Source organism: Pseudogymnoascus destructans (genome assembly GCF_001641265.1).
Source record: "Pseudogymnoascus destructans isolate 20631-21 unplaced genomic scaffold scaffold_11, whole genome shotgun sequence".
In the NCBI taxonomy this organism is placed as follows: Eukaryota; Fungi; Ascomycota; class Leotiomycetes; order Thelebolales; family Thelebolaceae; genus Pseudogymnoascus; species Pseudogymnoascus destructans.
This window is the reverse complement of record NW_020167530.1, coordinates 699,024-717,800: the sequence shown is the minus strand read 5'-3', so window position 1 is coordinate 717,800 and position 18,777 is coordinate 699,024. Positions and strand designations below refer to the sequence as shown.

At 47.3% G+C, this 18,777-nt stretch overlaps 4 protein-coding genes across 4 annotated transcripts; 2 read left to right on the top strand and 2 right to left on the bottom strand.

The window, feature by feature from the left end:
* Positions 1 to 124: 124 nt before the first annotated feature.
* VMA21 (vacuolar ATPase assembly integral membrane protein vma21) lies at positions 125 to 638 on the top strand (the record flags this gene model as incomplete). Its single annotated transcript, XM_024468676.1, has 3 exons — positions 125 to 237; positions 310 to 401; positions 505 to 638. 3 exons carry the CDS (start codon positions 125 to 127, stop codon positions 636 to 638), a joined length of 339 nt encoding a protein of 112 aa, XP_024323754.1.
* A 570-nt stretch (positions 639 to 1,208) lies between these two features.
* On the bottom strand, positions 1,209 to 2,792 carry VC83_05050 (uncharacterized protein; the record flags this gene model as incomplete). Its single annotated transcript, XM_024468675.1, has 6 exons — positions 1,209 to 1,655; positions 1,709 to 1,818; positions 2,112 to 2,150; positions 2,214 to 2,327; positions 2,389 to 2,469; positions 2,534 to 2,792. 6 exons carry the CDS (start codon positions 2,790 to 2,792, stop codon positions 1,209 to 1,211), a joined length of 1,050 nt encoding a protein of 349 aa, XP_024323755.1.
* Positions 2,793 to 5,320: 2,528 nt separating this feature from the next.
* VC83_05049 (uncharacterized protein) lies at positions 5,321 to 6,535 on the bottom strand. Its single transcript, XM_024468674.1, has 4 exons — positions 6,208 to 6,535; positions 6,028 to 6,037; positions 5,753 to 5,848; positions 5,321 to 5,691 (listed from the first exon to the last, which is right to left on the bottom strand). Exons 1-4 carry the CDS (start codon positions 6,380 to 6,382, stop codon positions 5,493 to 5,495), a joined length of 480 nt encoding a protein of 159 aa, XP_024323899.1. The 5' UTR covers positions 6,383 to 6,535; the 3' UTR covers positions 5,321 to 5,492.
* Positions 6,536 to 16,359: 9,824 nt separating this feature from the next.
* On the top strand, positions 16,360 to 18,760 carry ZWF1 (Glucose-6-phosphate 1-dehydrogenase; the record flags this gene model as incomplete). The annotated part of the gene is made up of 6 exons (XM_024468673.1): positions 16,360 to 16,403; positions 16,636 to 16,708; positions 16,763 to 16,783; positions 16,846 to 17,190; positions 17,246 to 18,185; positions 18,240 to 18,760. 6 exons carry the CDS (start codon positions 16,360 to 16,362, stop codon positions 18,350 to 18,352), a joined length of 1,536 nt encoding a protein of 511 aa, XP_024323898.1. The 3' UTR covers positions 18,353 to 18,760.
* Between the last annotated feature and the right edge of the window lie 17 nt (positions 18,761 to 18,777).

Sequence of the window (18,777 nt, the reverse complement as noted above, 5' to 3'; positions counted from 1 at the left end):
AAGTTAGGGCCGCAAAGCCACGCGAGTGAGTTTAGCAGCCTCGCAGCCTTATCACCAACGTCTCTCTCCTCTCTCTCTTCACCACCAATTCCAATTATCAGGATCCCTTGGTTTGATAGATATAATGGCGACACGACGCTCTAACGCAGTCCCGGCAACTGGGGAAAAGACCGGCGGTGCTGAAGATTTCAAGCAGCCGCTGGGACAGCCGTCTATTACTGCTCCTGCTGTGCCAATGTGGGTCCCCCCCTCTTCCACCCCATCCTAGTATCGCATAATACACAGTGGCAGTAACTAACCAAGCACCAGGCATGTTATCGTCAAGCTCCTCGCCTTCACCTTTGCTATGGTCGTCGTGCCAATTGGCTCCTACTTCCTGACGCTGGATTTGGTGTTCTCTGGTACGCCCCTCCCCTTCTCACGTTTTAGGCTCCCCGCAAGGGTCCTATTATTGTTCTCTTTATAGTATGTAGTGTGTGAAAGAGTTTGGGCTAACAGTATTAGGCAACTCGACATTCGCAGGCGCCACAGCTGCGATCATGGCTAACGTGGTGCTGGTGGGCTACATCATCGTAGCCATGCGAGAAGACCAAAGCGAGGCCATCGAGGCCGCAGAGCGGGAGAAGAAAGGGCGCTGAGTGGTGCTTTCAGCAGCTTTGGATTTCTTCTCTACGACAATATGTGCATAGTTTAGGCGTTGCAAGGTAGAAAACTGAAAAGGGAATTTTTGTGTATTATTATGAAAACAAGCAAAACTTTATCAATCTGAGCCTCGCTGTTTGCTTGTTATGTTTCATAAAGAGCAAAACATATCAGAAGTTATAATCGAATCTTGATGCTAGACAAGAGTGTTTTCCCTGTTATATATCCCATTCCCGCTTGCAAATTTCCCGCTGTTGCCTGTGGAAGAAGACTGAATTACCTATGGTAGTAGTAAGTAGTAGCCGTGGTTCGTGTTATCACTTTTGGCAGCAAGTCGCTGCCCCCCCAGCGAAAAACCTCCCTATATTCCAATACAAAGAATCTCTTCCCGAAACGCCGCTGTGTCAACAAATGACGAATCAAAGTTGCAGAAAAATAAATAAAAAATATAGCTTCTAGCCCAGCCATAAAGTCCCAATCTTCATGTGCAAACCCCGTATCTTTCACATAAAGACATTACCATAAGAAAAAAACTCCCATCCTAAAGCATGTCAAGATCGGATCCTCTAGGATTTGCTAAATCGCTTCGAGAACCAGCTCTTGGGCTTGTCCGGCGCGGCCTTGGGGGGATCGTATTGCTGCGTCGGTGCCCCTGGGGCGGATTTACCCAGTTTGATTGGGACGCGCGGGGGTTCTCTGTCCTTGACCGGCGGCAGGGGGCCGTTTTTCTGAGATGGGTATCCGGCTGCCTGATGGCCCTGCTGGACGCCTCCTACGGGGTATTGCTGCTGGTTGCTTTGATAACCATACTGTCCGTTTGACGGAGAGTTGTTACCGTAGTCAGCCTTTGAGATCGGGGCGACTCTGTCAAATGAGCTGTTGTCACTGCTTGGATCGGTGCTGTATCCAAGGGGCTCCGCAGAACTGCCGCTTCCGGCAGCTGTGGTTACCGTCTCATATGATTGCGCGTTGCCATTTGGCGGGTAGACACCAGCCATGGTGTTCAGGGCCGGCTCCAAGTCATTGCGAGGGTAACGTGAGCGATTTGGGAAATAACCATTCTTACTGTTATTGTTGTCGTAGTAATAGCTGTCGGGCCTGGACCCATTGCCATTTGCATACCCATCGTTCCGGTAAGACTGGCCTCGTCCGCCATAACCATTGCCTTGATGGTTCCTGGGTCCCATAGTGGATCCTATAGAAAATCGCCTGTTAGCCGCCTATCTGAACCGCCTTCACGATAAATAAAACAAGAGTGCGATCACCCAACTAGCAACGGCATAAATATTTCCGCGGTATATATTTCCACGCTGTGGAAATATATACCGCGGTTGACAGCGAGTGGGCCAATGCACAAACCCTACTCTCTTGCTCGTGATTTACAGTGATGGCATGAGCCACACCATAAATAGCATCATTTGCAGGAATACGAGACAACGCGCCCAAAGAAAGGCCGCTTATTGACATACCTCCGTAGTAACTTGAGCGGCGAGATTCTATCGCCCCATCTGCATTCGAAGTCAGTAAAAGAACTGAAAAAATTGAGTTCACGAAATTTAATGGGGGCTTACCATAACGTCCTGATTTCCGGGCATAATTGCCATCTATAGCTGCCTCAAAGGATCTAATTGTATCGAGCGGCCTCTCCCACCTGCTTCGTGTAGGATTTGAGCGATCTGGGTCGGCTATTTTATTGACAATTAGCCCATGCAGTCCTCGTTGCATTGAGTATTGGGGTGGACTAACCGATCGGAAGGCCATATGTATCTCTATGTTGAATCGCACGCAGTGACGCCAAACGTGTCGAATGGTCATTGGCAATATCAGCTGTTACCGCACATCAGTAAATGCTCCTTTGCGACTAGTTGCGCCTCGCTATCTCGTAACTTACATGGCTGGGCCTCGGACATGGCCAAACGAGGGTCTGCCTTCGTACTCAACCTGCGCGCAGCCTTCTCGCGCGGCGTCTCCTGTATCTCAACCTTTGGCGTACTTCCATAGCTGTCCTGCGACTTGTGACTCCGGAAGCTGAAGCCAGACCTCGATCTGGGTCTTAGGGACGGCCTCTGTTGCGCCTGGGGGCGCTGCTCCTGGGTCGGTTGCGGCGCAATCGGCGGAAGCTGCTGCGCGGGTTGCTCCGGTTGGGTCATGTTTGTGACTTATCGTGAATTTGTCGTGGGAAGTGTGGAATCGTCTTTGGAGACGTAGACGTAGACGCCGGTGTCGTTCTGTTTGTGGAATATGGCGGTGGTGTGAGTGGAACGAGCGTGAATGGCAGTAAACTATCAGATCAACAACAAATCGATAGCCTGTGAATAAATTGGTCGTCGATAGCAGTCAACCCTTCACTATATCGTTGATGTGTTGAAGGATGTCACTTTTCTTCTGACCCGGGATTCCGAGGAATAACAGGTGTGAGTGTCGGAGGAGGAGGCTTGGATATTCGATGAGGTTGGGGCGACAACGTGGATTGGTGCTGACGTAGTGAGAAACGGCGCAGGCTAGCTAATTGATCAAACGCAACAATTGCATGAGGTTGACGAACTAGGATCAGATGGAAAACACACAACGATCGAATGAGGACAGTAACGGTGTGTCGATGGATAGATCTGAAACGAAGGAATCGTACTCCGTATTCTTGAGGTTGATGTTTGGAGGAAGTGTTGAGAGATGTAAAGGCGGGTAAGTTGCTATGCTGGCGTATTATGGTATTATGGTATTATGGGCGCATTGGGGATGGGGATGGGGATGGGGAAGCTAAGAGTAACCTGCTGTCTGGCTGGGGCTGTGAGGTGATGTGTGGTGATGTGTGGTGGTGTGTGGTGGTGTGTGGTGGGGGAGGAAGGGAAATGATAGGCATGACACGACGGGGGATGGAGGGTGGAGGGCCTCGTCCCTCGTATCGGGAAAGTTTCGGCGGCGCATGTCAAGGGATGGGTGTGGTGTGTTTGGTGTGTGTGGTGTAGTGTATGGGCTGGACTTGAGTTTCGCTCCAAACGCGGAGATTTAATGTTAATGTCACAATATGCATAGTATGGACAGTTGGGATACAGTATAATCTTTGTGCCATCTGGACACCGGGGGGAATAAGATTCCCCCCGATGTCGAGTAGTTGTGGCTCTGGTGCTACGAAACCACATTTCCATGCCATCAGAGGGCTGCACGCATGCGTCTTGTGTGGAGCAGGTACTGAGCCAGCAAGGTACACACACTCCCATAAGTGCCATACACGTTGCCATACATACCGCTCAAATACAGTACGTACAGCTCCAACTACAGTACAACAGCTCAGCTAACAGCGTACCTGACGACACTGACAACCAACTACACGTCACCGTACTCTGGCACCAGCCATGCGGATTGGGCCGACGCTCGAAACGGCCGAGGTGTCCAATGGGGCGATTGGGATTTTTTGGCATGTCGGTTCCAAGGTTTTAAACAGGAAGAGAAAACAAAAGAAATTTAATTAAAATGGCTTGTGCACATCATATACTCACCGCATCGGAAACGAAACTCTCACCGTTCAACCGCATGGGAACTCACTTCCTTTCCAAAACATGGGTTCCTAGCTCCGGAAGGGCATTGCCCGGCCTCGCTCTTTTTTTGCCTCCTTTTCTTTTGCTTCTCTATTTCTTGGTTTTTTTGGCAGTCTATTTCTTCGAGCGCTGTAACAGGGCGCTGCTTGTCGTCTCTCACTGTGTGTGTGTGGTAGCCGCCTGTGCACGGGATGCGGTGCACCGGTATACAGAACCCCCCTTTGTGCGAGGATGGGCAGCGAGACGGCCGGAGGTGACTCGGTTATTGGTAAACAAGCATCTTTATCTCCTAGGAGCGAGATAGGTGTTGTGGAGTGAGTGATGAGGAGCGTCGGGGTGGCGTTTATAAGATGGCTGTCTGTTACTTATATGTTGATGGGCCGTGAGACTTAAACGGGGAGCACAGAAAGCGCCATGGGGTAGATTTTGCTGTCGATCAACAGCCATGGGAATGTTGACGACGTTCGTTATCATTTTGAAGATGAGGGGGAGAGGGGGTTATATGCGAGATGAGGGTGGGAATGGGGAGATGAAGGAAGCATCATCGCAACTGATTAATATGCCTTGCTTTGCTATCACCCTGGCGCCAAATATGGGCTTATATATGTAACTGAGATGCAGGATGAGGAGACTAGGGAGGAGACGAATCACCATGGCAGCTGATTTAATATGTCTTGTCACCCCCCCAGCATGAACGACAAGCATATATATGCATCCGCAAGGCAGTCCCTAGAAAGGGAAAGTCAATTGGCCGTGGGTTGTTCATCGAGGAGAGTCTTTACTATCCCTTGGAACGGTAGATGAGATGTCGGCAGCTGTAAAGTGAGACGGGGAAGCGAGCAGATAAATCACCTAGGCCACCAATTAAGGGGCCCCGCCAACCTGCCAACTGGGGGGGAGGTTAACGGAGCAGACAGATCACCGTAGGCCACCAAGGGGCCTCGCCATCCTGTCAAGTGGGATGTCAGGTCTGGCAGGTCTGGCAGGTTGCAGGGAGATTCTTGGAATAGGCCAGAGAAGGGGTATGAGTCGATGATTAGCTGCTGATATTCCATGAACCCATAACGCCCCAGAAAGCTTATTAGTTTCACACATCCACACATCCACGAAAACACTCGCAACACGCAGCAGTCATGAAATCTTTCCCGTCAGGCGGAACCTCATGGTTGGTATTCTTTCGATTGTAGGCTACCAGCAAAAAGCTACGCGTCGAATTCCTGCCCTATTTTGCAGTGACCGAATCCCCAGCATACCATAACAACCACAAACCACCGTCCATGATGCTACCAACTCCCGATCCCAGAAATTCTTTCTTTATATCGAGGAAGGGTACAACATGACTCTGACGGACGCACCGAACGACTTTGGTGGGAGGTTGCGTCTGAACTGTGCGCGTACTACACCGGAGTTTCCGTGTGGGCGGGTGATCTTGCCCCAGATAACTCTAATCTTTGATCCTCTAACCTCGCGCTGGGCACGGTACACGAAAGCGACCTTCTTTCCGAGGTAGAAGCTGGGTAGAGGGTCAGTATTGCGTCTTCTTCCTTCCTTCTTTCTGGCAGAGGGATACATACTTTGCGCCCTCAGTGTTCTCAACACCCTCAATCTTGATGAGCGAGGTGCCTGGGGTAGTGATGCGCTTGCCACGTTGGTAGCTCAGGTGGCGACCCCTGGGAATAGAGCGTCAGTAACTGTCACATAATTTTTCCAGCAAGCCATTGTCGGTCTTCATCTCCCCCTCCGTGCGTCGTCTGAACTCCCTCCATCTCTTGCTGCGATGTGCCATCGTCGTCCCACTTCCACTTCCACTTCCTCCCAAGTCTCGTCATTCGGAATGGTAATAACTCACTTGACGTATACTAGAAACGAGACACGTTAGCAAAGACTCTCAAAGGTATAACTCCTGTAACCCTCAGTCCATAAAAACCCCACGCACCTCCCGCGCACCCGGCGGGACAAAGTCATCGCGACGGCTTCCTGGACTTGCAACGGGTCACAAAAAGTGGGATATAAAGCGGTTGGCACTCACGGCGGTGACCTGCTTCAGTTGGCATCTTGACGAAGGGACTTCTCGACAGTCGGTGAAATCGAGGAGTTTTGATGTTATTGAAGATCGACTCGTCTTCGGAATTGTCGATTTGTCGGGGGGTCGTCGATTGGGGCTGGTTGGGGCTGTTCCTATTCGGCCGTACAGGCGAAAACATCGGGATGAGGGCTACGAAACCCTTTTCGCTTAGCGAGTCGATTCGATTTCTGAATTTCCTGAACAAAGTGGGATTAGGTAAGCGGGTTGGGGCTCGGTCACGGGTTTTCGGTACGATAAGAGATTAGCTACGGTGAGGTGTCTTATCGCTTATCGTAACTCCGTGGAGATACTCCTGCCCATGGTTTTACAAATTATGCTTTAACGCTGCCCAAAAGTCTCCGTAGGGTTCGTGCACCACGGCCAATTAGAACGTATTCACTATGTACCCAGGTACTTAGAATATGAGAATCAACGAAGCAGCACCTACCACTCGAGTATAGCAGACTCGAATACAGTCAAACACCGTTAAGACGGTGGATTCTAGCCACCATTTCCATATCGTCTTAAAGCATATATCGTTTTATACACACTTATGTAAGCCAATTATCTAGCGTCCTTTGCATGCGCCCATTCCGATCCAAAGCCTCCAGATCTTGGTTGTCATACTGACATTCGTTGCACTCAGTTTGCTATCAAACTCAAGAGCAAACTTAGAAATCTCCTCCTCAAACCTACAAGTCACTATACATATTTTGGCTTGTCACACCAACAACAAGAGCAATACTACTCAACGATTGCTACAACCCTCTATGATTCATTACATGTCATTGATCCTTAGTTACTTGTAATGGTGGGTGCACCAGATGTGAGAATCTAGCCACCCAAGGAAGGGGATGATTTTACTAAGACAACACACTGTCTTAGGAAACAGAGCCAAAGGGTTGTAGCTTAGACTATTCCACAACGCAGCAATCAAGTGTATGATGTTGTGGAGTGGTTTAGACAAGTTGTAACTGTTACGATATCAAGTGCGCCTTGCAGCTCGAGTGGGGGTTCAGGGTGTGGGGAGCTTTCCGGGGTTGGAGCGAAGTTTTCAGTTGTGGAGTGAATTCTCAGAACTGGTCTCGCTAAAGAGAATTCACTCCACAATAGCTGTATATAGATCGAGCCACTGCTCGAGTGCTCCTCTTCTCTTTCCTTTCTTCTCTAGATTGAGTTTAATTCATAATACCCAACTGGCGCCCTATGCCTTGGTGAACCGTGACATAAAACTCAATCTCTCTTATACCTCTTTTCCTGCTCTTTGAGCTGAACCCTCTTCTGAAATCGAAATCGAAATCCACTCTTTGAAAACCCCAGAACCAGAAACCTTATCCTGAAGTCAATTCCAGGACGATCTCCAGGCAACCCCTCAAAGTTGGCTTTCGACAGTCAGCTCGACACACACACACCACCTTCGCAAGTCAGACCTTTTACAATGCTCCCTCGACAAGGATATAACTGTGAGGGAAGTGCACTCCTCTCGAGTGGCTCCTACAGCCAACAACTGCACAATAGGGTCTTTGGCAATATGTGTCTGACTTGACGATATAAACCGAAATTGAAATAGCAACTCGCTATGGCTTATACAGCTGAAGAAAAAGCTGCAATGGCAGCTCGAAATGATCCAGAACAAGACCAGGAATCCCTGGCAGAAGGAGCATCAATTCCAAGCTCTGCAAACCAAACCAATGAACTTCATGATCCTAATTTCAAATCTGAAACCTTCCTTCACACTCTGGGCAAAACAGCTCAAGAGAGACATGAATCTATACTTGCAAATCGACATGAAAAGGCTGAATGGAATGTTGAAACCTTTGACGAATTCCAGAAACTATCTGTCGCCAACCAGAAAATGAGAACATTCTTCGGGACTATTTGGCCCTAGCAGAGGACTCAAATTTGATACTGGCTGAAAAGGATGATGCCATTCTCCAGTTACAGGAACTGATCCAGAGCAACGAGCAACAAATCACAGAGCAACAAACAATTCAGAAATATCTTGAAAAGCAAACCCAACAAGCTCTGAAGAATGAACCAGGACACCACTCTCACAGTCGACTGTCAGCTCGGATTCCAGACCCTCCAATCCTCACAGATGGGATAGAGCCAGCATTTGAAGACTGGGTTGTGAAAATTTGCCTCAAGCTCGAAGCCAACATTGATCATTTTCCAACACAGACTTTACAAATGAGCTACATTCAGAGTCGACTGGGAGGACTGGCAGTTTGACATGTCAATCCAAGGCTTCGACCAAAGTCTACAAACAAATTGCAGACAGCAGAAGAAATTCTCGAACCTTTGGAAAAAGTCTTCAGTGATCCCGATCGAAGGCACACAGCTCAAACTGAGTATCGAAAGCTGTATCAGAGAAACAACACCTTTGCAGTGTTCTGGGCTGAGTTCCAAAGGCTCACGACAGAGCTTGATTACTCTGAAGAAACTTTGCTGGATGACTTGCGCTTCAAAGTCAACCAACAGATGCAGAAAGCCTTAGTGGCTGAAGTTGGAGCTACTACACTTCACGAGTTTGCAAAGAAATGCATGCTCATCGACCAGAACATTCAGCGGATCAAGGAACAAGAAGACAAAAGGAAGCCAAAGTCATTTTCGAACAACATGGGCCAAACTCAAAATCAGGGCCAGGCACTTCTGTCATACTGACATTCGTTGCACTCAGTTTGCTATCAAACTCAAGAGCAAACTTAGAAATCTCCTCCTCAAACCTACAAGTCACCATACATATATTGGCTTATCACACCAACAACAGAAGCAATACTACTCAACGATTGCTGCAAACTCTTCTACTACATCTGTTTATGCTACATACATCACGGCATATCATTTGGACACTCATTGAACAAGTTATTAAGAAAATCTCCTCCTTAAGGGGGTGGGCCAATACTACCACATGGCATATCTCTACCAACTAGAGGCCTAGGAACATGAACGATAGCTCTAGAAGCTTCTACAACCCTCTATGATTCATTACACGTCATCGCTCCTTAGTTACCCACAAGATTGGTTAAGTTATGACATAATTTATCTATAGGTACTCTGACCTTGGACCTCCTTTTCACTTCCTATAGGCTAGGAACCCAAGAGATGGTTCTATGGGATTCTCTTACATTCGCTACATGATTAGCAAGCTAGTTGTGGGTCGCACTTGATTTCTAATACATTTACCAAGCCTGGTTAGTCATGGAAAGTCATGGAAAATGAGAGAACTACACTCCTTTGGCATAAATAGGATTGCCCTTTCCTTAAGAAAGGGCAAGCAGGCAATACAGTAAATCGACTATCACATACTTCCACGTCTTTTACAAGCTTCCAAGCATTCATCTTGTTACTCCTTGTTTCTGAAAAGTCAGTGAGGTGTTAACCTCTGACTTACCCCTGAGTTCCCAGACTCAACATTTGTTGCAACTTGTCTGAACCACTTCACTACATCACACACCTGATTGCTGCGTTGTGGAATAGTCTAAGCTACAACCCTTTGGCTCTGTTTCCTAAGACAGTGTGTTGTCTTAGTAAAATCATCCCTTTCTTGGGTGGCTAGATTCTCACATCTGGTGCACCCACCATTACAACTTCGAACTTCAATCCCTCAACCTACAATGGATTCGAACATGCAAAACAAGACGCAGAAGCTGTATCGACCACCGCATCAAGATCCAGCAAAAGAAATGCTCATGAAACTTGGGAAATGCTTCATATGCCGACAAAATGGACATCGAGCTCGAGACTGTCCCCAGAAGCTCAAAGCTCAAGTAAATGAGGTATCTACAGCTGAGTCTATCATCGATTCGAAAAATGAATAGCCTCTAGACAAGTCATCACTAGAGGCAGTGCAGCCAGAATTGCAGCTTCTTCCTCGAGATCCAGTTTTGATCCGGACACCCCTTTCTTAGCTACTTGTAGAATAGGAAAATACAAAGCTATTGTCCATGCATTGATCGATACTGGTGCCACAGGTGGAAACTTCATTAATGCTGCTGATGCAGAAAGAATATGTGAAATCGAAGGGATAGCCCCAGTCGAACTTGTGAAGCCAAAACAAGTTGAAGGATTCAATGGAGAGGCTGCCCCTGCTATCACACATGCTATATATCCTCGACTACAAGTGGGAGAGCATGTGGAAAGCCTATGTCCATTATTCATTACTTCGCTGGGAAAACATTCCATCATTCTCGGGAAAGCTTGGATGAAGCAACATGGAGTTGTTCTCGATATGATCAATGATCAAGTCCTCTTCACTGGAGATTATTGCAACCATTCTATACCAGATCGAGCCCTCGAAACAGAGCCTATATCTAAAAGCGAAAGACAAAGGCCAAAGAAGAAAGCCAAAGAAATGCCTCCTAAAACCAAAACCTTGCACCATAGCAATGATTGGCGCAGCACCATTTCGAATGCTCATGAAGCAAAGAGAAGCTCAAGTCTTTGCTATATCAATGAAGGACATAATCGAGCACAAGAACAAGACCAAAACTGAAGAAATTGACTCTCGACTGATCCTTCCGAAGGAATTTCATGAATTTTTGGATGTTTTTTCAAAAATGGCAGCAGACAAGCTACCTCCCCATCGACCTTCAGACCATCATATTGAACTCGAAGGTGATGCAAAGCTGGGATATGCACCACTCTGGAATATGTCAAAGGAAGAACTTGATTTGGTTGAAGAATATGTCTTCGAGCACTTGCCAAAAGGGTTCATTGAAGCAAGCAAAGCCCCATACTCTTCACCCATTATGTTTGTGAGAAAGCCAGGTGGTGGTCTTCGATTCTGTGTTGACTACAGGAAGCTAAATGCCATAACGAAAAAGGATCAATATCCCATACCACTCATTGATGAAACGCTGGCCCAAGTCATAGGAGCAAAATATCTCACCAAACTGGACATTCGACATGCCTTCAATCGAATTCGAATGCAGACAGAAGAAGATGAAGACCTCACTACATTCAGAACTCGATTTGGATCCTACAAATACAAGGTCATGCCCTTCGGACTCACAAATGGTCCAGCAACATTCCAGAGGTACATGAATGAAACCCTCATGGATTACCTCAACCAATTCGTCACTGCATACATGGATGACATTCTTATCTACAGTGCTACTCGAGCGGAGCATACAGAGCACATAAGGAAAGTCCTACAGAAGCTTCGAGAAGCTGGACTGCAAGCAGATATCTCAAAATGTGAGTTTTTCGTCCAAGAAACCAAATTCCTAGGACTCATCGTGGGAGTCAATGGCATTCGCATGGACCCTGCAAAGGTTTCTACTATATTGGAATGGCGAACTCCAAAATCGCTCAGGGATATGCAAGCTTTCATTGGATTCTGCAATTTCTATCGAAGGTTCATCCGAAATTACTCCAGCATCATGAGGCCATTGGTGAACCTTACCAGAAAGGATCAGATATTCGAATGGACTCATGCATGCCAAACTGCATTTGAGCTGTTGAAACAAACAGTCACAGAAGCTCCTGTCTTGAGGCATTTTGATAGAAACAAGACAGCCTATGTCGAAGCAGATTCCTCAGACTTCATCTCATCAGGAGTCTTGTCACAAAAAGATGATCAAGGGGTTCTACATCCAGTGGCATACTTCTCGAAAAAGCTAGCACCTGCAGAATGCAATTACGAGATATATGACAAGGAATTGCTTGCAATCATCAGATGTTTCGAAGCATGGAGACCAGAACTTGAAGGGACAGATTTTCCAGTCCAAGTCTTGTCTGATCACAAAAGCTTGTAATACTTCATGTCCACCAAGAAGCTGACAAGAAGACAAGCTCGATGGGCTGAATTCCTCTCTCGATACAACTTCCAGATCATCTATAGGCCTGGGAAGCAAAATGGAAAAGCAGATGCTTTGACTCGAAGGCCTGGTGACAGACCAGAAGGCAATGATGAGGATGATCGACAAAAGCAACAGCTTCAGGTGTTGCTACCACCTTCGAGGCTACATCCAGACATTCAGAAACTCAAAGAACAAGGCCAAACAGCTCAGCTAGCTCCAGTGGAAACTCATATCAGAGAAATGACAATTCTTGAGAAAATCCAAAAGTCTCAACTGGAAGACAAATTCTGCAAGGCTACACTACAGAAGCTTGAGAATGGTGATCGAACAAGCAAAGAGGTTGCATTGGCTTATTGCGAACTCAAAAACGGCATGCTAGAATATCAAAATCGAGTTTGGGTGCCAGAAACCATTCAGGTGGACTTGTTGAGAGAAGTTCATGAACAACCTTCTATGGGACATCCAGGAGCTGGAAAGATGCTGCGAGTCATGAAACAGCACTATTACTGGCCAAACATGGACAAAACAATAATTCGATATATCAAAAACTGCCATAGTTGTCGAAGATCGAAACCATCTCGAGATTCCTACAATGGACTTCTACAACCAATCCCTATTGACAGTCGACCATGGATGGATATATCAATGGATTTCGTGACAGGATTACTACTCTGTGAAGGGAACAATGCTATCTTGGTTGTTGCATGCAGGTTGACGAAAGAAAGACATTTCATTCCGTGTTTCGCTGGGCAAGAAGGGACTACTGCAGAAGCTACAGCACAGCTCTTACTTCAACATGTATGGAAGCACCATGGTCTACCAAACTCGATAATATCAGACAGAGGTCCTCAGTTCATTGCAGAAGTCTGGAGTTTGCTCTGCAAAATTTGGAAAATTTCGGCCAAACTTTCAACTGCCTTCCACCCAGAAACAGATGGACAGACTGAGCGATTCAATGCAGAGCTCGAACGCTACTTGCGAGCTCATGTGAACTATCTTCAAGACAATTGGGTTTCATACTTGTGCATGGCGGAGTTTGCTGCCAACAGTTTGCCATCAGATGCAACCAAGACAAGTGCGTTTTTTGCGAACAAGGGCTATGAACCAAGAATGAGCTTCGATACAGAGCAGCAAGCATATCACGAAGCCAAACAAGAGCACAAGAACATAGCTCAGACCATGGCAAAGGTTTGGGAGTTTCTGCAGGATGAAATCACGCTCTCGCAAGCAAAAATGGAACATTTCGCAAACAAGAAAAGGAAACCTGCACCACGCTATCAAGTGGGAGACAGAGTATGGCTTTCAACTCGAAATATAAAGACACAGAGGCCATCAAAGAAGCTAGACCACAAGCAAGTGGGACCTTTTGAAATTCTAGAGCGAATTGGGCAAGTTGCATATCGGCTCAAACTTCCAAACAGCATGAAGATTCATCCAGTATTTCATGCCAATCTATTAAGACTTGACTCGAATGATGCAATCGAAGGGCAGCAACAGGAGCCAGAGCCTCCAGTCATTGTCAATGGCGAAGAGGAGTGGGAAGTGGACGAAATCCTCGACTCAAAAGTTATTCGAAAGAAGCTTTTCTACAAGGCAGCTTGGAAGAACTATCCACCAGATGAGACATGGTATACTGCAGAGAGCTTTGAAAATTCTCCAGAAGTTACCCAAGCATATCACAGAAAATACCCTCAGAAACCAAAATGAGAGCTGGAGACAATTGTTTTTTTTTAAAAATGGGATTTCTTGATCAGGAGATCAACTCTGGAGTAGGGGGGGGGTAGTGTTACGATATCAAGTGCGCCTTGCAGCTCGAGTGGGGGTTCAGGGGTGTGGGGAGCTTTCCGGGGTTGGAGCGAAGTTTTCAGTTGTGGAGTGAATTCTCAGAACTGGTCTCGCTAAAGAGAATTCACTCCACAATAGCTGTATATAGATCGAGCCACTGCTCGAGTGCTCCTCTTCTCTTTCCTTTCTTCTCTAGATTGAGTTTAATTCATAATACCCAACTGGCGCCCTATGCCTTGGTGAACCGTGACAGTAACAAATGTTGAGACTGAGAACTCAGGGATAAGTCAGAGGTTAGCACCTCACTGACTTTTCAGAAACAAGGAGTAACAAGATCAATGCTTGGAAGCTTGGAAAAGACGTGGAAGTATGTGATAAGTCAATTTACTGTATTGTCTGCTTGCCCTTTCTTAAGGAAAGGGCAATCCTATTTATGCCAAAGGAGTGTAGTTCTCTCATTTTCCAAGACTTTCCATGACTTACCAGGCTTGGTAACTGTAGTCGACGTAAGAGAATCCCATAGAACCAGCTTTTAGGTTCGTAGCCTATAGGAAGTAAAAGGAGGTCCAAGGTCAGAGTACCCCTATAGACAAATTATGTCATAGACAAATTATGTCATAGACAAATTATGTCATAACTTAACCAATCTTGTGGGTAACTAAAGAGCGATGACATGTAATGAATCATAGAGGTTCGTAGGAGCTTTTAGAGCTATCGTTCATGCTCCTAGGCCTCTAGTTGGTAGAGATATGTCATGTGGTAGTATGAGTGATGTCATGTAATGAATCATAGAGGGTTGTAGAGATATGCTATGTGGTAATATCGGCCCAGTAACTAAGGAGCGATGATGTGTAATGAATCATAGATGGTTGTAGCAATCGTTGAGTAGTATTGCTCTTGTTGTTGGTGTGATAAGCCAAAATATGTATAGTGACTTGTAGGTTTGAGGAGGAGATTTCCAAGTTTGCTCTTGAGTTTGATAGCAAACTGAGTGCAACGAATGTCAGTATGACATATTGTTGAATTCAGATGGGAAATCAGAGAAGGTGAGGGGGATAGGGGGCACTAGTAGCATGCTTTCTAGGTTAGATAGCTGTGGCTGCTGCTATCTAAGGCTATTTGGAAAGCCAGATGGAGGAATAGGGGGGCTATAGGGTATATTCAGTAGATTCAAAGGCTAGATAGGAGGCATATTAGCTTTGAACGTTAACTAGAACGTTAAATAGGGGGATTCATACTGCAATTATCATATATAGATCAAGGAATTATCACCAACTTTATCTTTATACGTTAGAACACAGTTTTACAGCTAACCAATTCAATTTAACTAACTACTTATGGATAGTAACCCTAGCTGCTACACTATAGCAGCGGAAGCCTACTAGGGTTTATATTTCCTACTACGGCTAGTTTTATGGGGCTGCTACAAAATGGAGCAGCGTTACAGCAAATCTAAATTGCTCTATTGAACTTGAAGGCGGTAGTAACGAGTATAAGGAGGGGCGCGCAGATTGAATAACATGGTATAAATTGAATTATGAATCGTGGCGTCATTAGTGTAGGACAGAACTTTTGAAAGCCCCATACATCCATGCTTTATCATCCTCACCAGCAAAGCGCACCGTTATAGAGCACCTATCCTCTGTACGGAGGCGGCAAAATGCACGTCTAGTCTAGTATGTAACGTGGGAAGGCGGCATGATCGTGTGGTAACACTGCTCACGACCGCACCTCATCGGTCTCAAGAATGGATGCGGACATTCCACTCTGTATATACTTGAAAGGGAAGATGGAATGGACATTCGGTGTGGGTTTGCCCAGAAACGGCCGCTTCGTCGCTATTTATATCACCACCATGCCGAGCAAAAATTAAAAATCAAAGAAAGTGTTGATGGACCGATCCGTTTCCATTTCCATTTACCCAGCCATACATACTCGGCTAAAGGGGACCGAAGTGCATATGCGGCGCCCCATGGGACTTTCTCGTAATAGTAAAGGTGGTTTGGAATTTCTGGGCCGTTTCTGCCTCTTTACTGGCCTATTTGTGCAGGCGCCGGATAATCAATAGATAAGTTACTGTAATGATGCAGTATATGCAAGTTGGTATGTAAAGTTCTTTCTTACTGTACGGTGGTGTAAAAAGTACATTCCAGCTTAGTAGCAATTGATTGGGCAATGGAGGTCCGGCAGCCGGAGAAAATGGTGAATTAAACCCCACGGCAGAACCGTGGTGAGGGGGGAGGGGGGGGGGTGGTGAGGGGGGAGGGGGGTGATGGGGGTGACTGACGGTGACCGGGGTGACGGGGTGACGGGCCTGTTTCACTCAACCATTATACCACCCAACCCTCTAGTCCCATAGTCCCCACCACCCTCTTCTGTGAGCTCCCTTCCATAGCACTCACCTCCCCTCTTCAGAGCTACAAAATACAAAACTTCCAACACCAACCTCACATAACACTACCCTATTTCTCTCTATTATATTCTACTTTCGTTTGAATCCTGTACGGCGTTCTGTCGCTCGTGAGCAATGGCTGATACTGTCATCAAGAAAGAGGAGCCACAAGGTGCTGGGTGAGTTGGTATTTCCTGCCGATCTACGTCACAGCTATCGCTGGAAAGCACAACGCAAAAATGTCGCTGCCGCCCCATCGTTGTCGCCCATGGCCACAATGATTGGAATGGTTTTCAATCAAGGTTATTGAATTCGCGGTCGCGGTCAATCTGATGTTTTTGCCATTCTTTTCTCTTTTCCACCCGTGCCATGGCGGGGTATCTATCTGTACTGACGTACTTGTCCCAACAGCAACATCGAGTTAAAGAACAACACGGTCATCGTTGTTCTGGGCGCCTCTGGTGATCTGGCCAAGAAGAAGACTGTAGGTTTCAGCGATATTGTCATCCCAATTGTAAATACTGACCCTCTTCTGCAGTTTCCAGCTCTCTTTGGATTGGTAAGATACCCCGACTACTCATAACTCCGGAAGTTACGGGATCATGTACTCATACCATCTAGTACCGAAACCAATTCCTCCCCAAAGACATCAGAATCGTCGGATATGCCAGGACGAAGATGGACAATGAGGAGTACCTCAAGCGTGTCAAGTCATACATCAAGACCCCAACAAAGGATATTGAGCAGCAATTGCAGGAGTTCACCAAAATCTGCACATATATCTCGGGGCAATATGATGAGGACGAGTCGTTTGTCAACTTAAGGAAACATCTCGAGGAGCTGGAGAAGGGCCGGAAAGAGCAGAACCGCGTGTTCTACATGGCCCTCCCCCCAAGTGTCTTCACCACCGTCTCGCAGCACTTGAAGAAAAACTGCTACCCCCAGAGCGGCATTGCCAGAATCATTGTAAGAAAGCTAACCACTGCGTGCTATTTGCTGGTCGCTAATATCAGACCGACAGGTCGAGAAGCCATTCGGAAAGGATCTTGGCAGCTCCAGGGAGCTCCAAAAGGCATTGGAGCCGAACTGGAAGGAGGAGGAGATCTTCCGTATTGATCATTACCTCGGAAAGGAAATGGTCAAGAACATCTTGATCTTGCGATTTGGCAACGAGTTCTTTGGCGCAACCTGGAACCGGAACCACATCGATAATGTGCAGATCTCCTTCAAGGAGCCGTTCGGCACCGAGGGACGTGGCGGCTACTTCGACGAGTTTGGCATCATCCGCGATGTCATGCAGAACCACTTGCTTCAAGTTCTCACCTTACTGGCTATGGAGAGGCCAATCTCGTTCTCAGCTGAGGACATCAGAGATGAGAAGGTCCGCGTATTAAGAGGAATCCCAGCCATCGAGCCGAAGAACGTTATCATCGGCCAGTACGGCAAGTCCCTGGACGGAAACAAGCCCTCCTACAAGGAAGATGACACAGTCCCCAAGGACTCCAGGTGTCCAACCTTCTGCGCCATGGTGGCATACATCAAGAACGAGCGATGGGACGGCGTACCCTTCATCCTCAAGGCTGGAAAGGCCCTGAACGAGCAGAAGACGGAGATCAGAATCCAGTTCAAGGACGTCACATCCGGCATCTTCAAGGACATCCCCCGCAACGAGCTCGTCATGCGCATCCAGCCCAACGAGAGCGTGTACATCAAGATGAACTCCAAGCTCCCTGGTCTGAGCATGCAGACGGTCGTGACAGAGCTGGATCTCACCTACCGTCGCCGATTCTCTGACCTGAAGATCCCAGAGGCCTACGAGTCGCTGATCCTCGATTCCATGAAGGGCGATCACTCTAACTTTGTTCGTGACGATGAGCTCGATGCCAGCTGGAGGGTCTTCACCCCGCTCCTCCACTATCTCGATGATAACAAGGAGATCATCCCCATGGAATACCCATATGGTGAGAGTTTTTGAATTGCTGTTGTAAAAATGTACCAACTAACGGTTTGCCCAGGCTCCCGCGGCCCCGCCGTCCTCGACGACTTCACCTCCTCCTACGGCTACAAGTTCAGCGATGCCGCAGGCTACCAATGGCCCACCACCTCCACCCAGCCAAACAAGCTATAAACCCCTCCTAAACCCACGAACAAACCGCAGGCAGCGACACAAATGGTGGCGGGACAAAGGCAGACGGGCGCATGAACCTGCTCAGCGAGCTGCTCGAGCCACAGTAACCAGCGAAACCTCACCTCCTTCTCGCCACCAGCCAGCCAATCTTTACATGCGTTTCTTATCGGTCGGAGTCGGTACTGTTTGGTGCGGGTGCGGGGCACCCCCCCTTCTCCAGGTCCCTGCGGCGGGTAGATGCGCTGGCGGGGCTGCAATTGCGTAGAAAGGAATGGGGTTGGTTGATAGAAGAAGCGCGGAGGGGAATCGGTAGCAGATTACTCGGACGGCGGAGGACGGGCTGGGGCCGGAGGGGGGTGCTGACGCGGTGTTATTTATACATTCAATGATACATGTTTTCCATGGCCCATCTATTCTAGGTTGTC